This window comes from Salvelinus fontinalis, chromosome 39 (genome assembly GCF_029448725.1).
Source record: "Salvelinus fontinalis isolate EN_2023a chromosome 39, ASM2944872v1, whole genome shotgun sequence".
Lineage (NCBI taxonomy): Eukaryota > Metazoa > Chordata > Actinopteri > Salmoniformes > Salmonidae > Salvelinus > Salvelinus fontinalis.
This window is the reverse complement of record NC_074703.1, coordinates 25,885,409-25,903,566: the sequence shown is the minus strand read 5'-3', so window position 1 is coordinate 25,903,566 and position 18,158 is coordinate 25,885,409. Positions and strand designations below refer to the sequence as shown.

General features: G+C 45.6%; 1 protein-coding gene across 6 annotated transcripts in view; it reads left to right on the top strand.

Annotated features, from left to right (window-relative positions):
- LOC129838776 (pleckstrin homology domain-containing family A member 5-like) overlaps positions 1-18,158 on the top strand; it is a 177,615-nt gene that overhangs the window by 88,312 nt on the left and 71,145 nt on the right. For all 6 annotated transcript variants that reach the window (XM_055905947.1, XM_055905951.1, XM_055905950.1 and 3 more), the window contains exon 4: positions 15,365-15,448. In XM_055905947.1, the coding sequence (XP_055761922.1) occupies positions 15,365-15,448 (84 nt within the window). The remainder of the gene's footprint in view (positions 1-15,364; positions 15,449-18,158) is intronic.

The following is an 18,158-nucleotide window of genomic DNA, read 5'->3' as shown; positions in this document are numbered from 1 at the left end:
TTGGAAATAGGGTGCTGTTTGGGACGCACATATGGGTTTAGACTTCAAACGCATGCCCCCTCCCCTGTTGTTTCCTGGACAGTTGAAGCAGGGTGGATCTAGTGGACTTTTCCATTCTACTTACCTCATCACTGCCAATGGGTATTGTTCATCCTCCCTCACCATCACGCCTTCCTCCCACATCCCTCCTTCCCTTGTATCTGACGGAGTTCAGGTCAGGTTGTTCCTCTGAGTTTTATACGATTCAGGGTTTTATAGAAGACGGCATTCTATGAGTCAGCATTAAAGGTGCTACACAGGATTTTTTTTTTTTTAATGTTGCATTGTAATTTCAGAAAATGCCCATAATATATCTGCGGTAATAGTGGAATTATAGTGTTTCACAGTATTACTTAACCACCAGTGTTGTGGTTGACTGATATTTGCCTATTGATTTCTCCCGCCGAAGTTGCATCTGTTATCAAAATGTGAAAGCTGTTTTGACTTTGTGGCTGTGTTATCTAGGTCAAGTGGCCGATGTAGAAATTGCTCTGTCATTTCCTGGTTGCTAAAATTCTATACTGAACACTTAATTTCAGTTTGTGGCAAAACAAGCACTGAATAGTTTAGGGAATCATCGCTGTGAAAATCTTTTCAATAAGGAAAAGTATGCTTTTTGAAGCCGGTCGACCGAAACCTAAAGTAAAAGGCTCAAGCGCGAGTCTCCGCCATGTTATGGGAAAATGGGATGGGGGAGATTGGTTTTTGAATGCAGCTTATTGCTGTTACAATTCACCTAGCTTCCACATAGGGGAGAAATTCTGAGAAAATCTAGTTGTAGCACCAATTCTAGTTGTAGCACCAATTCTAGTTGTAGAAAATCTAGTTGTAGCACCAATTCTAGTTGTAGCACCAATTCTAGTTGTAGAAAATCTAGTTGTAGCACCAATTCTAGTTGTAGATAATCTAGTTGTAGCATGTTGTGGCATGTTTTTTTTTAGCCATGCCAGGTTGGTTGTTTTTCTCTGCCATTTAAAACTATTGAGGAGCCCCAGCAGGGTTCAATACAATTTTCTGTGTGGAGAGAATATGTAGTGATGAGCCTTTCTCTCAGCCTTTTACTACCCTCGTTTAAACTGGTGTCCTGTCTCTTTTCCCAACACACATACACACTACAAAGGTCCTCTCTCTGGAGCCATTGTGGCCCCGGTATCCCCTCTCCTCTCCTACCCTTCACCACGGCCCCTCTTCTCCTCCAGGCCTGAATAACAGCACTAAACTGTGGGGGGGGGGGGGGGGGCAGATTAGACCCCCCACAACCATTGTCTGCTTTCTATTAGAAAGAGCCCAGACTTGTGGTTGAAGTTTTGTTACCATGTAATGTTCCGATAGCTCTAAACGATTAGGTCTATAGTTTACATTGAGATGAGCCTGTTAACTAGCGTGTGTCTACTGCATTTTGCACGCGACCAGCGGTCACACACATACAGCCCGAGGCACACCGCTCATAGTATGTGTAGCCTATTCCGTGTTTTTCAACGCACACGTGATGACACATCTGCTATGAACGATTCAATTATCCGTGCGTTACATCGCGTTTCAATTAGGTTTGAAAGTCATAAACGCACAGCACGGCAGATTTGTTCCAGCTCGGTCGGCGGCGCGCATTTAACAGAGCGGGCGAGGAGGAGCGCGCCAGTCAGTGAGCGGTCACTGAAGTGCGCTGCTCTCACCCAGTCCGCATCTGGAAAGACTGCGTTTATTTCACCAGTTTTACTGGCTTCACCACCACAGGCGTCCACTCGTAAGTAAACACTATCCGGAGATTATTTAGTCATGTTCTGTAGTCATGCTTGGATATGATTTGTTTATTCTATAGGCTATTGAAATAATGGCATTGCTATTTATGCGTGCGGTAATGTGATGCCTTGTTGGTATGACAGGCTATATTTCACTGTAGCCCACGCGCTGTCATACATTATACATATTTTATGAAGTACACACGGGATGCGCTGCTCAAAATAGGACTGATGCTCAGATTCTTCCATATAGGGAACTCTACCATTTGTTGTGATATAAAGTGCTCTGTCGTTGTTGCTTTGTGTAACAATGCCAAAGGATAGTAGGCTTAAGCAATCTTAAAAGACAGGGTTAAATTATGAAACTGTAAATGCAATTGTATTTGATTGTTATATTTCGTATCATGCATTCAGCTCTATTTGCTTACTGCATCCCATAGCCGCTGTTACTCAGCCTCTCCTGTTCTCCTCTCTCTATCTATAGTTCATTTAACCTGCCCAGACCCCTGGGGATAATAGAATGGGAGCTTGTCTCTATTTCTCTCCATCAAATTGTTGCTATTCCTTCTCATTCTGGACCCATGTGATCGCTCTCTTTCCTGTGGTGCACAGCGTGTCGTTAGGGGTGTCAGGCTGTTCCCTGCGTCCCGCTGGGAATCAGATTAAAGTTGTATTAACAAGCTGTGGTTCAGTGATGCCAAAGGGACCATGTATTTCCCTCAGCCAGCTCCATGCATCTCATTGGTCAGCTCTGAGTCCATGTTCATGTCTCCCTACTCCTTAGACTCCTCTGTCAGGGTTTCTTTGCTCTATTAATTAGGAAGTTTCTGGTTCTACCATTTTGGAATTAAGCAGCTATCAGTCTCACTATGCCAGTGTCCATTTGGGGATACACGTAATTACTTTAAGGAATCCAGACGTTTTCTGTGTGTGGGCTTGAATAATTTATTTAAAGGAAGGTAGACTTTTAGGGGACTTTCACACCAAATTGGTTTGGAGCTTGCTTTTCACCCTTAGGTCGGTTAGTTTGGACTGTTGTGGACGCTATCTGCACTCGGGACGACGCACGGGGTTCACTCAAAAAGGGTGGCCTCGGTCCGATTCCATTCTTACATTGGTGCGGTTCGCTGCAGCTGAGGCATGCGGTATCAAGGCGAGACCCAAATGCAAGCTCAGGGTCTTACAATGTTTATTAATCCAAAGGTGTAGGCAAGAGAATGATCGCAGACAGGCAAAACGGTCAAAACCAGATCAGAGTCCAGGAGGTACAGAGTGGCAGACAGGCAGAATAGTCAGGCAGGCAGGTACAAAGTCCAGAAACAGGCAAGGGTCAAAACCGTGAGGACTAGAAAAAGGAGAACGCAAAAAGCAGGAGAACGGGAAAACCGCTGGTTGACTTGGAAAACATACAAGACGAACTGGCACAGAGAGACAGGAAACACAGGGATAAATACACTGGCACAGAGAGACAGGAAACACAGGGATAAATACACTGGGGAAAACAAGCAACACCTGGAGGGGGGTGGAGACCATAACGAGGACAGGTGAAACAGATTGGGGTGTGACAGCAGTATTATTGGTTGATCGACTGTGAGCGTTTGATGAAATGCACACAGTACCATAACTTGACATCTCAAACATTCTGTGAGTAGCAGTGCATTTAAGAGCCATCCAATGCAGATTAAGCTGGGGCTATAGGCTAAATATAGTCAGTTCACGTCGCAGTTTGTGGCTATAGCACTGTTTCCTCCCGCATGTTGTTGGAAGACCAAAGTGATTGTAATATGAAGATTGTCAGTCAGTCAGTCAGTAATGGATGTGTTCACCTGATTTAATGCCCTATAGATCAACTTGAGAAATTAGAGCACTGTAAGACTCCGAGCATCTCCATCAGAAGGACAAGAGGAGCCCGTTGGCAGGCACCCTATTCCCTGTAAGTGCACGACTTTTGCCCCATGAGCCACAAGCATATAGAGCTCTGTTCTGATCAAAAGTAGGGCACTATATTAGGGACCAAGGTGCCACGAGAGACACAGAAAGGGGTTGACAGGACAATGGATTGATGGACTGACTGACAGACAGACAGAGGGCAACATGTGACACTCTAGTTCTATTGTCTCCATGGTGACCCTGACTGGCCCAATTCCAGACCATATTTCTTCCATCTGTTTTTAATTTATTGTATCTGTTATTTTCCCCTGTCTTCTTTTGAACTGTCCTTCTATCTAGACATGGAAATCAAATAAAGTTGCTCTGAACCATTCACAGCCTGGCATTCCATTCCCCCTGCCATAGAACTACATAACATCAGCCATTGCGGTTACTATTGGCAACACACTCAGCAGAGGATGAAATACCTCAGCAGTTTGACTTGTTTGGGATTTATCCGTGCTGTTTTCCTGACTGCATTATTTAATATGTAACTGTGGGCTATTTTCTGTTCTCTGAGGTGCATCTGAGTCCATATGCTGTTGCAGTACCTAGCTATAGTAGCTAGTAGCTGCAAGTCTGTGTTGTGTGTGTGTGTGTATTCATAATTATCTTCTATTCGTATGGATGGGTTATAGCGGACTGTTATTTGCAGATTAGAAAAGGCTAAAGGAGATTGCCATGTATGTCATTTTAAATGCCACCTTGTTGAAATGTCATTTCTAATCGGTGAACCCAGAACCAAATGTTGCATGCTGGTGTGCTGGCCAGAATTTATGTTAAGAGTCTGTCGTACTGTCACAGGTAACTAGGGACGTAACGAATGTAAAAAATGTTCTTAACGTTTAAACTGCCATTTTTAAACATTGTTTAAATGAAAAAAATGAAGGGGGAAAAAAACATAATGAGGTGAATTTACAATGGGTATGACCGCTAGGGGGCAATGCAGTTCAATCTACTGGAGTCCTGGCTACCTACCAGACAGCGCTCACCTTACTGCTGTCCTCCACCCACTCAGCAACGATGGTAATAAAGCCGTCCTAGGTTCTCTGTTGTGACTCTCCTCAATGTTCTCAGTTGTCAGTACATGGGACTTCATGTCCCACTTCCCATCAATGTGAGGGCTCGTTTCAGTGATGTGTAACAGGGTGTTCATAGATGTCCAACCATCTGTTAAGGCCACGTATGTTTGAGAGTGTGTGTTTTGTGCTTGAAGAGCAACCATTGTACAATTTACTCCATCAGGGCCGTCACGTTTTTTTTCGCCATGGCATCTAGTAGTCTGGTTGTAAATATGTCATTAGGGTATTGAAGCCGACATCCTCTACCATTTTACAATGGCTGCATATCAACTGCAATCATTTCTGTAATCTGTGCTGTGATTTTCTCACTTCGTCCCTTAACGCACTGCTGCTAGCAGCGGGTTGGGTCTCACGTTGCCTCCCTTTCAGCACCTGTACTGCCACTGTAGCTCAGTTCCACCTCGCAAAGTTTGCATTTCACCACCTTCTCATTTAACTTCTCAAAGTATTGCCATACAGGACTTTGCAGCTGTCGCTTGCCTTTCTCACTCTCTGCTATTCCGACTGTTAACGACGATGACGTGCCGAGCGCTTTATATCTGTGGCAAATCATTTGAAAGATGTCCAGCTACTTACAGCATTGTTGTGTTAGGTATTTGTTAAAAAATATATGTTTTGCCAGTATGATGATTATCAGGACCTGTTAGTGGTAGTTTTGTGATAACGGCACTGTGATTTCAATTTTGTAGAAACATTCTAAAGGTTAATGATCACACATTTGTTTAAACATCATACCCCTACAGGAGAATATGTACATCTCAAATGGCACCCTATTCCCTACATAGTGCACTACTTTTGACAAGGGTCCCTAGAGCTGTGGTCAAAACTAGTGCACTATATAGGGAATAAGTGCCGTTTGGGATGCACTCTATATCAAAGCAGCTGGTATGTATTCTGCATGTAAACATTGGCCCTGGACTTGTCACATTGGGTACCGTATTATCAGCCCAAGCTCTCGCTCTTAACCTGTTTATGAGTTATTTGTGCAGGAGTTAATTTTTGATTGAGCAACAAAAGGGGATTTGTTCTCGTCTCCCTTCTCAAAAAATGAGCTTCAGCAAGTTGTCGGTGATGTGGAGGACAGCTAGTGGGAATGAGCTTTATAGTAGCTGATTAGTTTAGCTCACCCTGGATCTTGCTGTTATACAGTAGGTGCTCCCTGCTACTGTAAGTAATAGCCTAACTGTTTTAGTGCACTTCATGTTCAGTTCAAATGCTACAAGGTGTTGTTTTGCCCCTCGATAGGCTTTCCAGTTAATAGTGGTAGAGTGTGGCATTCTCGAGTACCGGCACTAGGATTTCGTTTTTACGTCAATGTGTAGTTGTGATTTAATTGAAGTGCTTGTTGGAGTTTTTAGTTACTGGCTCTTCTAACAGAAGGCTTCTCTGTGTTGGAGAGACTCTCCAAACCTCATCACAGGACAGTGGGCTGCCTCAACAGATACACTATATATACAGAAGTATGTGGACACCCCTTCAAATTAGTGGATTTGGCTTTTTCAGGTATATAAAATTGAGGAGGAATGCAATCTCCAAAGACAAACATTGGCAGTAGAATGGCCTTACTGAAGAGCTCTGTGACTTTCAACGTTGCACCGTCATAGGATGCCCCCCTTTCGGACCCCTGAGTGCTGAAGTGCGTAGCGTGTAAAAATCATCTGTCCTCGGTTGCAACACTCACTACCGAGTTCCAAACTGCCTGTGGAAGCAACGTCAGCACAAGAACTGTTCGTCAGGAGCTTCATGAAATGGGTTTCCATGGCCGAGCAGCCGCACACAAGCCTAAGACCACCGTGGGCAATGCCAAGCGTCGGCTGGAGTGGTGTAAAACTCACCACCATTGGATTCTGTAGCAGTGGAAACGCATTCTCTGGAGTGATGGCAGTCTGACAGACGAATTCTGGGTTTGGTGGATGCAAGGAGAATGCTATCTGCCCGAATGCATAGTGCCAACTGTAAAGTTTGGTGGAGGAGGAATAATGGTCTGGGGCTGTTTTCATGGTTCTGCTAGTCCCCTTAGTTCCAGAGAAGGGAAATCTTAACGCTACTGCATACAATGACATTCTAGATGATTCTGTGCTTCCATCTTTGTGGCAACAGTTTGGGGAATGCCCTTTCCTGTTTCAGCATGACAATGCCCCCGAGCAAAAAGCGAGGTCCATACAAAAATGGTTTGGCGATATCGGTGTGGAAGAACTTGACTGGCCTGCACAGAGCCCTGACCTGAACCCCATTGAACACCATTCAGATTAATTGGAACTCCAACTGTGAGCCAGGCCTAATCGCCCAACATCAGTGCCCGACCTCACTAATGTTCTTGTGGCTGAATGGAAGCAAGTCCCCGCAGCAATGTTCCAACATCTAGTGGAAATCCTTCCTAGAAGAGTGGAGGCTGTTTATAGCAGCAAAGGGAGGGACCAACTCCATATTTATGGCCATGATTTTGGATTGAGATGTTTAACGAGCAGGTGGCCACATGCTTTTGGTCATGTAGAGTACATACTGCCATGGAAGGCATCACATTAACACGAGGAACAGAAGAGAGGATGGCGTTCTGTAGGAGGACTGTTTATTCATAGATCTGCTGACAATGATGAAAGGAAGGAAAATTAAGATGGCATCCGCTTGATGGCAATTAGAAGTGCTTTTTGTTATTGTTTAGAATACTGCCAACCAAAGCCAAACCCTACAGTGGTTGTTTTGTGTGTGTGTGTGTGTGTGTAGCCTGGGCTGTGTGCAGTGGAGGCAGAATCTGACGTTTTTAAAGAGCTTTTCTCCTCCCTAGGAAAGGTGTACAATACATGTCATGGGTGAGTCAGAGTGCTACTCTGAATGCTGAGAGAGAGAGAGCAGGATGCAGAAAGGGAGTGAGGATGTTGAATAGAGAGAGAGCGAGGCATGGGGAGAGAGGGATAGAGAGAGTGCAAGGGAAATGAGGAAGGTCTGTCTCTGTGGCCTTTCTGAAAGGTTACGCAGCGGTGCCACAGGGAGCAGTGTGAATGGCAGCGGTCTCTGCAGGGAGCGGATTAGCAATTGTTGACTGACCCTCGGCCTTTATAATAGCACAATACTGAGACAAGGGTCTGAATATGGACACATTGTTCTCACCATGCCGGGCCTGTACAGAACCGAACACCGAGACGTGTACACACTTTGCACATCAGAAGACTTGTCATTCATCCGCTGTGGATGAAGACATTTAGAAGGGGCCGGCCCTGGCCTGCGCTATAGCCATATGACCGAGGCAACATTTCACTTGGCATTTAGAGCAGAGCGAATCATACATACAGGGGAACAAACGTGGTCTGACATTTTACATGTGGTTTTAATGTTTCTGACGTCTTATGGATTAGCTGTCATCATAAGATTGATGGGGCTCCTCCTGCTCCTGACTTCTTGTTATGTAGGCCATATGACAGTGGTGTGTATGCTCCTGTGAGAGCGAATTTACAAGATCATGTTTACAAGATTATACAATCAAATGGTTGTTTTATGGAATAGGGGTCTTAGAACACTCATCTGTGCGTGGTCTTCTGAGTTTGGCCTCTGGGGGCCCAGTGTATTTACGATGCCTTTTTGGTGATAACGCCGAAAGACAGCATTCCATAGCATGAGTTGGTGTTTGTGTGCCGGGAGATACCAGGGTGGAGATGGCTCAGGTATGGATAATGATGAGGGGAACCTTGTTTGGGGGCCAGACCCTGGTTTCCACACAATGAGAACAGTCTTTACAGCAGATGCTGTCTGCTGTGAATTATTAATTGCATTCATACAAATCCTAACCTTGTGACCCATTCCACCCATCTGTTGTTTGTCATGTAGACTAAGGGGGTGTATTTTTGCTATAAAAGATCTTTGTGTCGGGGCTCTCAACGAATCATCTGAGGGTCCTTCGTCGACCAGAGCACTCACAACATTCACGCGTGTGTGTGTGTGTAACCTGCTCTCCTTATTAATAAGCGAATAAAGATTTAGTTTAAGGAAACTCTGACTTGTGTGATAAGTTTGTCTCTCCTCATTTAATAATAAAGAAATAACCACCACAGTCCTCACACAGGGGCTTGTTATTACCCACAACGCACTGGGGCACTTATCAGAGAGCAGCATGAGTAGCAGACTCCCGCTGGCAACATGCCCTCTCCACATCCTCCCTTCCTCTCCTCCACTCTCCCCCTCAACCTCCCTTCCTCTTCTCCACTCTCTTCCTCATCCCCGCTTCCTCTCCTCCTCATCCTCCCTTCCTCTCATCCTCCACTCACCACCTCCTCCCCTTTTTCTGCACTCTTTCTCAGTTTAGTCTGTATCTCTCCCTCTCTCGGTCTCTATCTCTGGTCTGAATATCTCTCTCCCTCTCTCTCGCTCTGTTTTCTCTCCCAGTCTCCCTCCATCATCGCCGGCGGCCGGCTTTTGAAAAATTGTTTACAGCCAATTAGGGTGATTTGTAATGCTGTGTGTTAGCGGGCGGCAGGGAGGGATGGAGAGGTGGAAGAAGTGCCTGTTGATTATTTTTTTTTTATCAGCGTTTTCCAATAAACACATTATTTCTCTCGGCCCCTCAGTCCTTCCTACCAAGCACAATTAGCCTAACACCGAGAAGACTAATCAGAGGCCATGCTGAGACCTGAGTTGACTTCAGCGTGACGGCAAACAACATTCCCACACAGCATTTTACTGTGAAGGAAACGTTCTGAAGCAGGGAGGGAATACCTGTACAATAAGAACACAGATGTTCTGTTCCAAAACGTGTTTCTACGGTGTTCCCTACTGAACACAGGCTGTTTTAGAGTTTGAAGATATCCGTTTATCGGTAGGGCCAGGAGTTTATCTTTGAGATTAAATGCCCTGGAGTTGTTCACATTCCTGTTGGACAGCCAGTTGACAGGTGGTGTAATCCTCTCCGTATGTTCCTTATTGCCTACCTACCTTGAAGGTCAAATGGGGAGGGGGGTACTTATATTTGTTCTGTTTCACTGCTGTTCGAGTGCGAGATGTGAAAGATGTAATTTTTTGTTGTTGTTGCATATCCCAACTCCCGCTGAGACATCCTCGGAGAGTGGAGTGGGTCACGGCCAGGGATCAGCCATATCGAAGGCGACCGTGGCGCAGTTGGGGTTAAAGTACCTTGCTCAAGGGCACGAGCCGGTTTTTCACCTTGTCGGCACTGGGATTGGAACCAGCGACCTTTTCGGTTACTGACCCAACGCTCTTAACCCTACCGCCCTTACCTACCTACCTAGCGTTGCAACAGACCAGTCACCGGAGCAGAAACAATGACATTTCAGAAGAAAGCGGTGACATACTGCTTTGGCATAAAATACTGCTCTCTCTGATTTTATTTCCCCGTCTGTTTACAATTCAGCTCCTGTCGTTATACTCAACGTTGCTTGCATGTTAAAGAGAATAGATCATCCTCTTTCTGGGGGGGGCGGGGGTAACAGAAAAGCTATTCAAAAGAATTCCATAGAATTCACTACTTCATACCCTTCTGTTTCACCTTGCAATGTTCAGAAAATTAGTAGAACATACAGCCGCTGTTGATAATCAGTCATGTGATGCCTCGCTGAAGAGGACACCAAGGTACTCTGCAGACTTATTTAATGGCTATAATTCAAGGTGATCCTTATCTCTCTCTGCCTCGGCCTCCTCTGTCGACTCTAAGCAATGTGTGTGTGTGGTGTGCTCCAGCTGTAATTCAAGTCACGGCTCGTTATGGCATGGCTTGCCCCACATCACACGTAACAACATCAGTGTATCTGGGAGGGAAAATGGTGCATAACATCTGAGGTAATATTTTTTTTGTTCGTTATATATGTTTCGGTTTTGGCTCAGAGGCAGTCTGTTGCGGCTTTATTGACAAGCCCCAGGTTGTAATTTCATGATACGTTATTACTTTTAGCATGACTGAGTCTGACAGTGAGTGTGTATATAAGTTGTCCTCAGAGGCTAGAAAGGCATTATTGCTCTTCCTTTTAACCAGTGGAAATTGATGTTGCTCTCTGATACTGGAGAGCCATTGGAGGATGCAGTTGTTTTTGATTTTCTGACTGATGATCATGGTCTTCCCACCGCTTTCAGAAAGTACAGCTTCCCCCTTTCATTGAGTTTTGTTTATCATTTCCCACGTTGCCATCTTGATTTCTTGTTACTCGAAGTAGGGGGGGGGGAAGGCCAAGTGGAAACACTTCTGAGACCCCCTGGTGGTGTCTCCACAGCCTTGACATATATACACACACACACACACACACTTACACACACTCACTTACACACACATGCACTTGGGTAATCTCCAGAACTCATGAATAAAAGCAGATCCTGTCGTGGCTTTGAGTGATTGTGCTTTGTGATTCTATGTGACAGATGGAAGACATGGAGCGCAGTTAATAATAGACAGTACAGGCGACATGTCTCTCTGGCTCAGCTGTGACTGTGTCCTGGATGTCAGGGCTGGAACATCTCCAGCAGGGACACAGTCCAGAGACCAAGCCCACGAACACTGCTGCTTCACTGGGTAGATTAGCACAGCAGACCCCCTGGCATGGCCTTAGTAGGAGACCGATCCGTAGAGAGAGAGGAGTGTTCCATCTCCATCTGTGACCCCTGCAGGCCAGACTATCCTCTTGCTCCAGTGTTGAGTTAACTGAAGTGTGTTGTATTGCACAAGAGCTACAGCAGGCCCTACAGCAGTGGAGAATGCCAGTGTATGTGTGGCAGTGGTATTTTAGCAAGTTACAGATGAAACCAGGTGTTTCAGCCACAAGCCTAGCTAACTACAGCCCAGCTGAGACACTCGGTACGCCTGCAGGGATATCATATACGGTGTGTGTGTGTGTGTGTGGGTCCGTGGCATCATACTGTGTGTGTGTGGGTCCGTGGCATCATACTGTGAGTGTGTGGGTCTGTGGCATCATACTGTGAGTGTGTGGGTCCGTGGCATCATACTGTGTGTGTGTGGGTCCGTGGCATCATACTGTGTGTGTGTGGGTCCGTGGCATCATACTGTGTGTGTGTGGGTCCGTGGCATCATACTGTGTGTGTGTGGGTCCGTGGCATCATACTGTGTGTGTGTGGGTCCGTGGCCTCATACAGTGAGTGTGTGTGGGTCCATGGCATTATACAGTGTGTGTGTGTGCGTCCGTGGCATTATACAGTGTGTGTGTGTGGGTCCGTGGCATTATACAGTGTGTGTGTGTGTGGGTCCGTGGCATTATACAGTGTGTGTGTGTGGGTCCGTGGCATTATACAGTGTGTGTGTGTGGGTCCGTGGCATTATACAGTGTGTGGGTCCGTGGCATTATACAGTGTGTGTGTGTGGGTCCGTGGCATTATACAGTGTGTGGGTCCGTGGCATCATACAGTGTGTGGGTCCGTGGCATCATACAGTGTGTGGGTCCGTGGCATCATACAGTGTGTGGGTCCGTGGCATTATACAGTGTGTGGGTCCGTGGCATTATACAGTGTGTGGGTCCGTGGCATTATACAGTGTGTGGGTCCGTGGCATCATACAGTGTGTGGGTCCGTGGCATCATACAGTGTGTGTGTGTGGGTCCGTGGCATCATACAGTGTGTGTGTGTGGGTCCGTGGCATTATACAGTGTGTGTGTGTGTGGGTCCGTGGCATTATACAGTGTGTGTGTGTGTGGTTCCGTGGCATTATACAGTGTGTGGGTGTGGGTCCGTGGCATCATACAGTGTGTGGGTGTGGGTCCGTGGCATCATACAGTGTGTGTGTGTGTGGGTCCGTGGCATCATACTGTGTGTGGGTCCGTGGCATTATACAGTGTGTGTGTGGGTCCGTGGCATTATACAGTGTGTGTGTGTGGGTCCGTGGCATTATACAGTGTGTGTGTGTGTGTGTGTGTGTGGGTCCGTGGCATTATACAGTGTGTGGGTCCGTGGCATTATACAGTGTGTGTGTGTGGATCCGTGGCATTATACAGTGTGTGTGTGTGTGTGGGTCCGTGGCATTATACAGTGTGTGGGTCCGTGGCATTATACAGTGTGTGGGTCCGTGGCATTATACAGTGTGTGTGTGTGGGTCCGTGGCATTATACAGTGTGTGGGTCCGTGGCATTATACAGTGTGTGGGTCCGTGGCATTATACAGTGTGTGTGTGTGGGTCCGTGGCATTATACAGTGTGTGTGTGTGTGTGGGTCCGTGGCATTATACAGTGTGTGGGTCCGTGGCATTATACAGTGTGTGTGTGTGGGTCCGTGGCATTATACAGTGTGTGTGTGTGTGTGTGGGTCCGTGGCATTATACAGTGTGTGTGTGGGTCCGTGGCATTATACAGTGTGTGTGTGTGGGTCCGTGGCATTATACAGTGTGTGGGTCCGTGGCATTATACAGTGTGTGTGTGTGGGTCCGTGGCATTATACAGTGTGTGTGTGTGGGTCCGTGGCATCATACAGTGTGTGTGTGTGGGTCCGTGGCATCATACAGTGTGTGTGTGTGGGTCCGTGGCATTATACAGTGTGTGTGTGTGGGTCCGTGGCATTATACAGTGTGTGTGTGTGGGTCCGTGGCATTATACAGTGTGTGTGTGTGGGTCCGTGGCATTATACAGTGTGTGTGTGTGGGTCCGTGGCATTATACAGTGTGTGGGTCCGTGGCATTATACAGTGTGTGGGTCCGTGGCATTATACAGTGTGTGGGTCCGTGGCATTATACAGTGTGTGGGTCCGTGGCATTATACAGTGTGTGTGTGTGGGTCCGTGGCATTATACAGTGTGTGTGTGTGGGTCCGTGGCATTATACAGTGTGTGTGTGTGGGTCCGTGGCATCATACAGTGTGTGTCCGAGCCCACACTGCTGCCTCCCAGAGACAATCAATTGATAAATATACAGTACACTCTCTCTTTCAGATACCCATCCATGTCCAGATGAGCCTAGAGAGCTGTTAAATCCATGAGACAAGCGTATTCTCTGTCTGTACAGTCTGTCCTACCCTCAGTGTGTTTGGAGCAGAAAAGAGAGCTCTGTTCTCTGTAGTCTTTATCAGCACTAAGCGTTCCCCTGCCTCCCCCCTGCCTCCCCTATCAGCACTAAGCGTTCCCCTGAAAAGCTGCTTGTGTCTTACAGAGTGCCGGCTACAGAGGTCTCTCGTTCTGTCTGTGTTCTCTCTGTCTGACTGGCTGAGGTGCTGTAATTGTATTTATAGATAGGTCACAACTTGCTGTGAAACAGCCTGTTAGCTGTGCTCTTGTGATCTAGGGCATATGACTGGAGCAGTTAGGGGCTTCTAGGGAGGGGTAGGTCATTTTATATTCTGCAGCAGTGTGGAAGATCCACGGCTGGGCTGGATAGCGGTTCGTCACGCGAGAGAAGAGAGGATAGTGTCAGTGGAAGAACTATGTTAGATGGTGCTGTATAGAACAGTGTTTGACCCAGGTCAGAAAACAGATGGGCTGCCATGCTGAAGTTTAGCACCACCTCCCACTCAAGGTGTGTAGGCATTGTGTCTGCTGTTCGTTGTTATTCAACAGGACATTGTGTAGTGTGGAGAGGGACACTAATCCTCATCTTCCTACTGCTCCTCAATTGGCTTTTTGACAATTGGTAATATGTTTACTATTGGCTGGTTGACAATGGGTAATATGTTTACTATTGGCTGGTTGACAATGGGTAATATGTTTACTATTGGCTGGTTAACAATGGGTAATATGGTTACTATTGGCTGGTTGACAAATGGGTGATATAGTTACTATTGGCTGGTTGACAAATGGGTAATATGGTTACTATTGGCTGGTTGACAAATGGGTGATATGGTTACTATTGGCTGGTTGACAAATGGGTGATATGGTTACTATTGGCTGGTTGACAAATGGGTAATATGTTTACTATTGGCTGGTTGACAAATGGGTAATATGGTTACTATTGGCTGGTTAACAATGGGTAATATGGTTACTATTGGCTGGTTGACAAATGGGTAATATGGTTACTATTGGCTGGTTGACAAATGGGTAATATGGTTACTATTGGCTGGTTAACAATGGGTAATATGGTTACTATTGGCTGGTTGACAAATGGGTGATATGGTTACTATTGGCTGGTTAACAATGGGTAATATGGTTACTATTGGCTGGTTGACAATGGGTGATATGGTTACTATTGGCTGGTTGACAAATGGGTAATATGGTTACTATTGGCTGGTTGACAAATGGGTAATATGGTTACTATTGGCTGGTTGACAAATGGGTAATATGGTTATTATTGGCTGGTTGACAAATGGGTAATATGGTTACTATTGGCTGGTTGACAATGGGTAATATGGTTAACAATGCTGTTATTAATTAATTATACTTCATGTATGATTATGGTGGTCTAATGTGCCCTCTCTCTCTCTCCCTCCTCTATCCCTCTCCCCCACCTTTCTTTCTCTCTCTATCTCTCTCTCTCTCCCCATCTCTCTCTCCCTACCTCTCTCTCTCTCCCCATCTCTCTCTCTCTCCCTACCTCTCTCTCTCTCCCTACCTCTCTCTCTCTCTCTCCCCATCTCTCTCTCCCCATCTCTCTCTCCCCATCTCTCTCTCCCCATCTCTCTCTCCCCATCTCTCTCTCTCTCTCTCTCTCTCCAGTCACAATGAGCGGAAGGTGACCTGTAAGCATCCAGTCTCTGGTCTTCCTTCACAAGACAACTGCATCTTTGTCGTCAACGAACAGTAAGTCTCTTCTCTCCCGCTCCCTGACCAGTGGGATGACTCAACATACATGCCAGTGTAATGACATACCCTCAAGTGGACTTGCATGCACACACATTAACCTATAATGCCGGGTTGGTCTCACCCCTGCCTCGTGTGTCCATTCTTTATGGCACAAGATGAATGTCAACGTGTGAGTTGAAATGCAGGGAAGTTGTCAACAAATCACATTCATATGAAACTTATAAAACACACAACTTTGTCCTCCAGTAATGCTTCAGGGCCCACATTACTGTCAGATCATGTCACAGTACATTGCATGTTAAATGATGTACTAAATTGGTTATGTGGTGTTTACATAAAATATTCATTCAGTAGTTGAGCATGTATTCACAATGGCATATATTCACAGTTTGAGCTTTTATGCCGTTGTAAATTGACGGAGACGCTGTGAGAAGAGTGGCTTTTATGGACTAGAAAGTGTATTGCACTCCTGGAGCCGTCGAAGAGTCTTGTGACGTCTGATCCAGGGTGCCAGACCTCCGCTTCACACAAAGCACCCTGCGTAAGACGGATGAACTAGGCCTCTGTCTCCCTTCTTCTAAAGAAACGTTAAGAAAGCACAGGGAAATGTGAGTTTGGTTTGGGTTTAACTGCTTGGAGTTCAGCGAGACCAGAGACTTTTGAAATGGAAGGCAGCGTTTGCTACTTCACCATTCACCTTCCCTGTCTTCGGCTCAACTTAATCTGAAGGAAAACGGGACTGTGTTTGGTTCAACTGTGCCGTGGCTACAGCTGCAGAACTGTTGGAGAGGATATGGAAATGGAAGGCTGCGTTGCTACTTCACCAATCATCTTTCCTGCCAAGCTCTGATAAGAGCTCTCAGACACATGTTCCAAAAACACCCACGGTAGAGAGAGGATGGAGGGAGGAGGAGCGTAGGAGTAGAGAGGCCTGTCTTTGTGTATGTGTACATCTCGGAGTTCAGGCTCAAAGGCCTTTTAGAGCTGTCCAGACACCTCAACCGGAACAGACCGTGTTACCCAACGCACCCTCCTCTCTCTTCTCCCCCTGCAAGCTGTCCCCCAGCAAAGTCCATATCGTTGGCCTTGTCCAGCTTGCTGTGTGTGTGCGGGCATGTACGTGCATGTGTATGGAGAAGCCAGAGTTGTTTACTCTAGTCTTCCAAACAGACAGAGAATGGTGTCTCTCAGCCTCCACCTGCCTTCTCTATCTTGCACTGAGTAGGAATGGACAGACCTGCAGACAGCTACATCTTAGGTAGCTGCTAGGTAGCTAACCAGAGTCTGCACAATATATAATTTGGTAGTGCTAAATCACGATGTCGTTCATATATTTTTTTCATGTTGACAATATATTGTTTTTGTAAGACCAACCACCACTGTAGTGGAATGGAGAGTGAAAGAGAGCGAGCGAGTGGACAGAGAGAGCGAGCGAGCGTGACTGAGTGTGCAAGAGAGAGAGTGACGTTGGTCAATTTCTTCAACAAATGATCAGGTCTATATAATTATCAAGCATACATTAGTAATGGAAAGGAAACACAGACTCTTTGTTTAGGTCTTAAAATTATCCTTTTAGTAATTCAATTTTAGGCAGAAGTCGGTACAGAGTACAGTATAACAGTATATGATAGTTCTGCCCAAGTTCTTCAAAATGTCTAAGACATCCTGTAACTCATATAGCCTCTCCAAACCCCCTCACGTAACTCTCGGCTAGCAACAACATTTTAATAAATCTAACCTCCCCCTGACAGCAGGAACCATCTTATCAGCAGGTAAAACCTCAGGAGTTGGTTTGACCGAAACTTGACCTTTCATCACAAGTATAGAGTCATGACAAGGTGAACGAGTCCAAGCATCTTCTGACAGGTGGCTGGTTTCATCAGGTCTGTGGCAGCCTTGTGTTCTCGGAGAACCAGATAACCACGGTGGGATCCAGACAGGAGGAGTCTGAATGTAGACACCTGATAGAGTCTGAAGGTCACAACACTCAAAAACAGGTTTTAACCTGTCTAGGACTGGGGTGCCGCTAGCGGCACACCCCCCCCACATTCCACTGAAAAGGCAGAGCGCGAAATTAAAAAAAAAAATATTTTTTTAAAATATTTAACTTTCACACATTAAAGTCCAATACAGCTAATGAAAGACACAGATCGTGTGAATCCAGCCAACATGTCCGATTTTAAATGTTTTACAGGGAAGACACAATTTGTAAATATATAAATCTATTAGCTAAACTCATTAGCATAAGACACCATCTTTTATTTGTCCACCAACACCAGTAGCTATCACCAATTCGGCTAAACTAAGATATTGATAGCCACTAACCAAGAAAAAAACTCATCAGATGACAGTCTGATAACATATTTATGGTATAGGATAGGTTTTGTTAGAAAAATTTGCATATTTCAGGTAGATGTCATAGTTTACAATTGCACCCACCGTCACAAATGAACTAGAATAAATATATAGAGCAACCTGTTTACCTAATTACTAATCATCAAACATTTCGTAAAAATACACTAATCGAAAGACACAGATCCTGTGAATACAGACAATATTTCAGATTTTCTAAGTGTCTTACAGCGAAAACACAATAAATCGTTATATTAGCATACCACATATGCAAACGTTACCAGAGCATTGATTCTAGCCAAAGAGAGCGATAACGTAAACATCGCCAAAATATATTAATTTTTTCACTAACCTT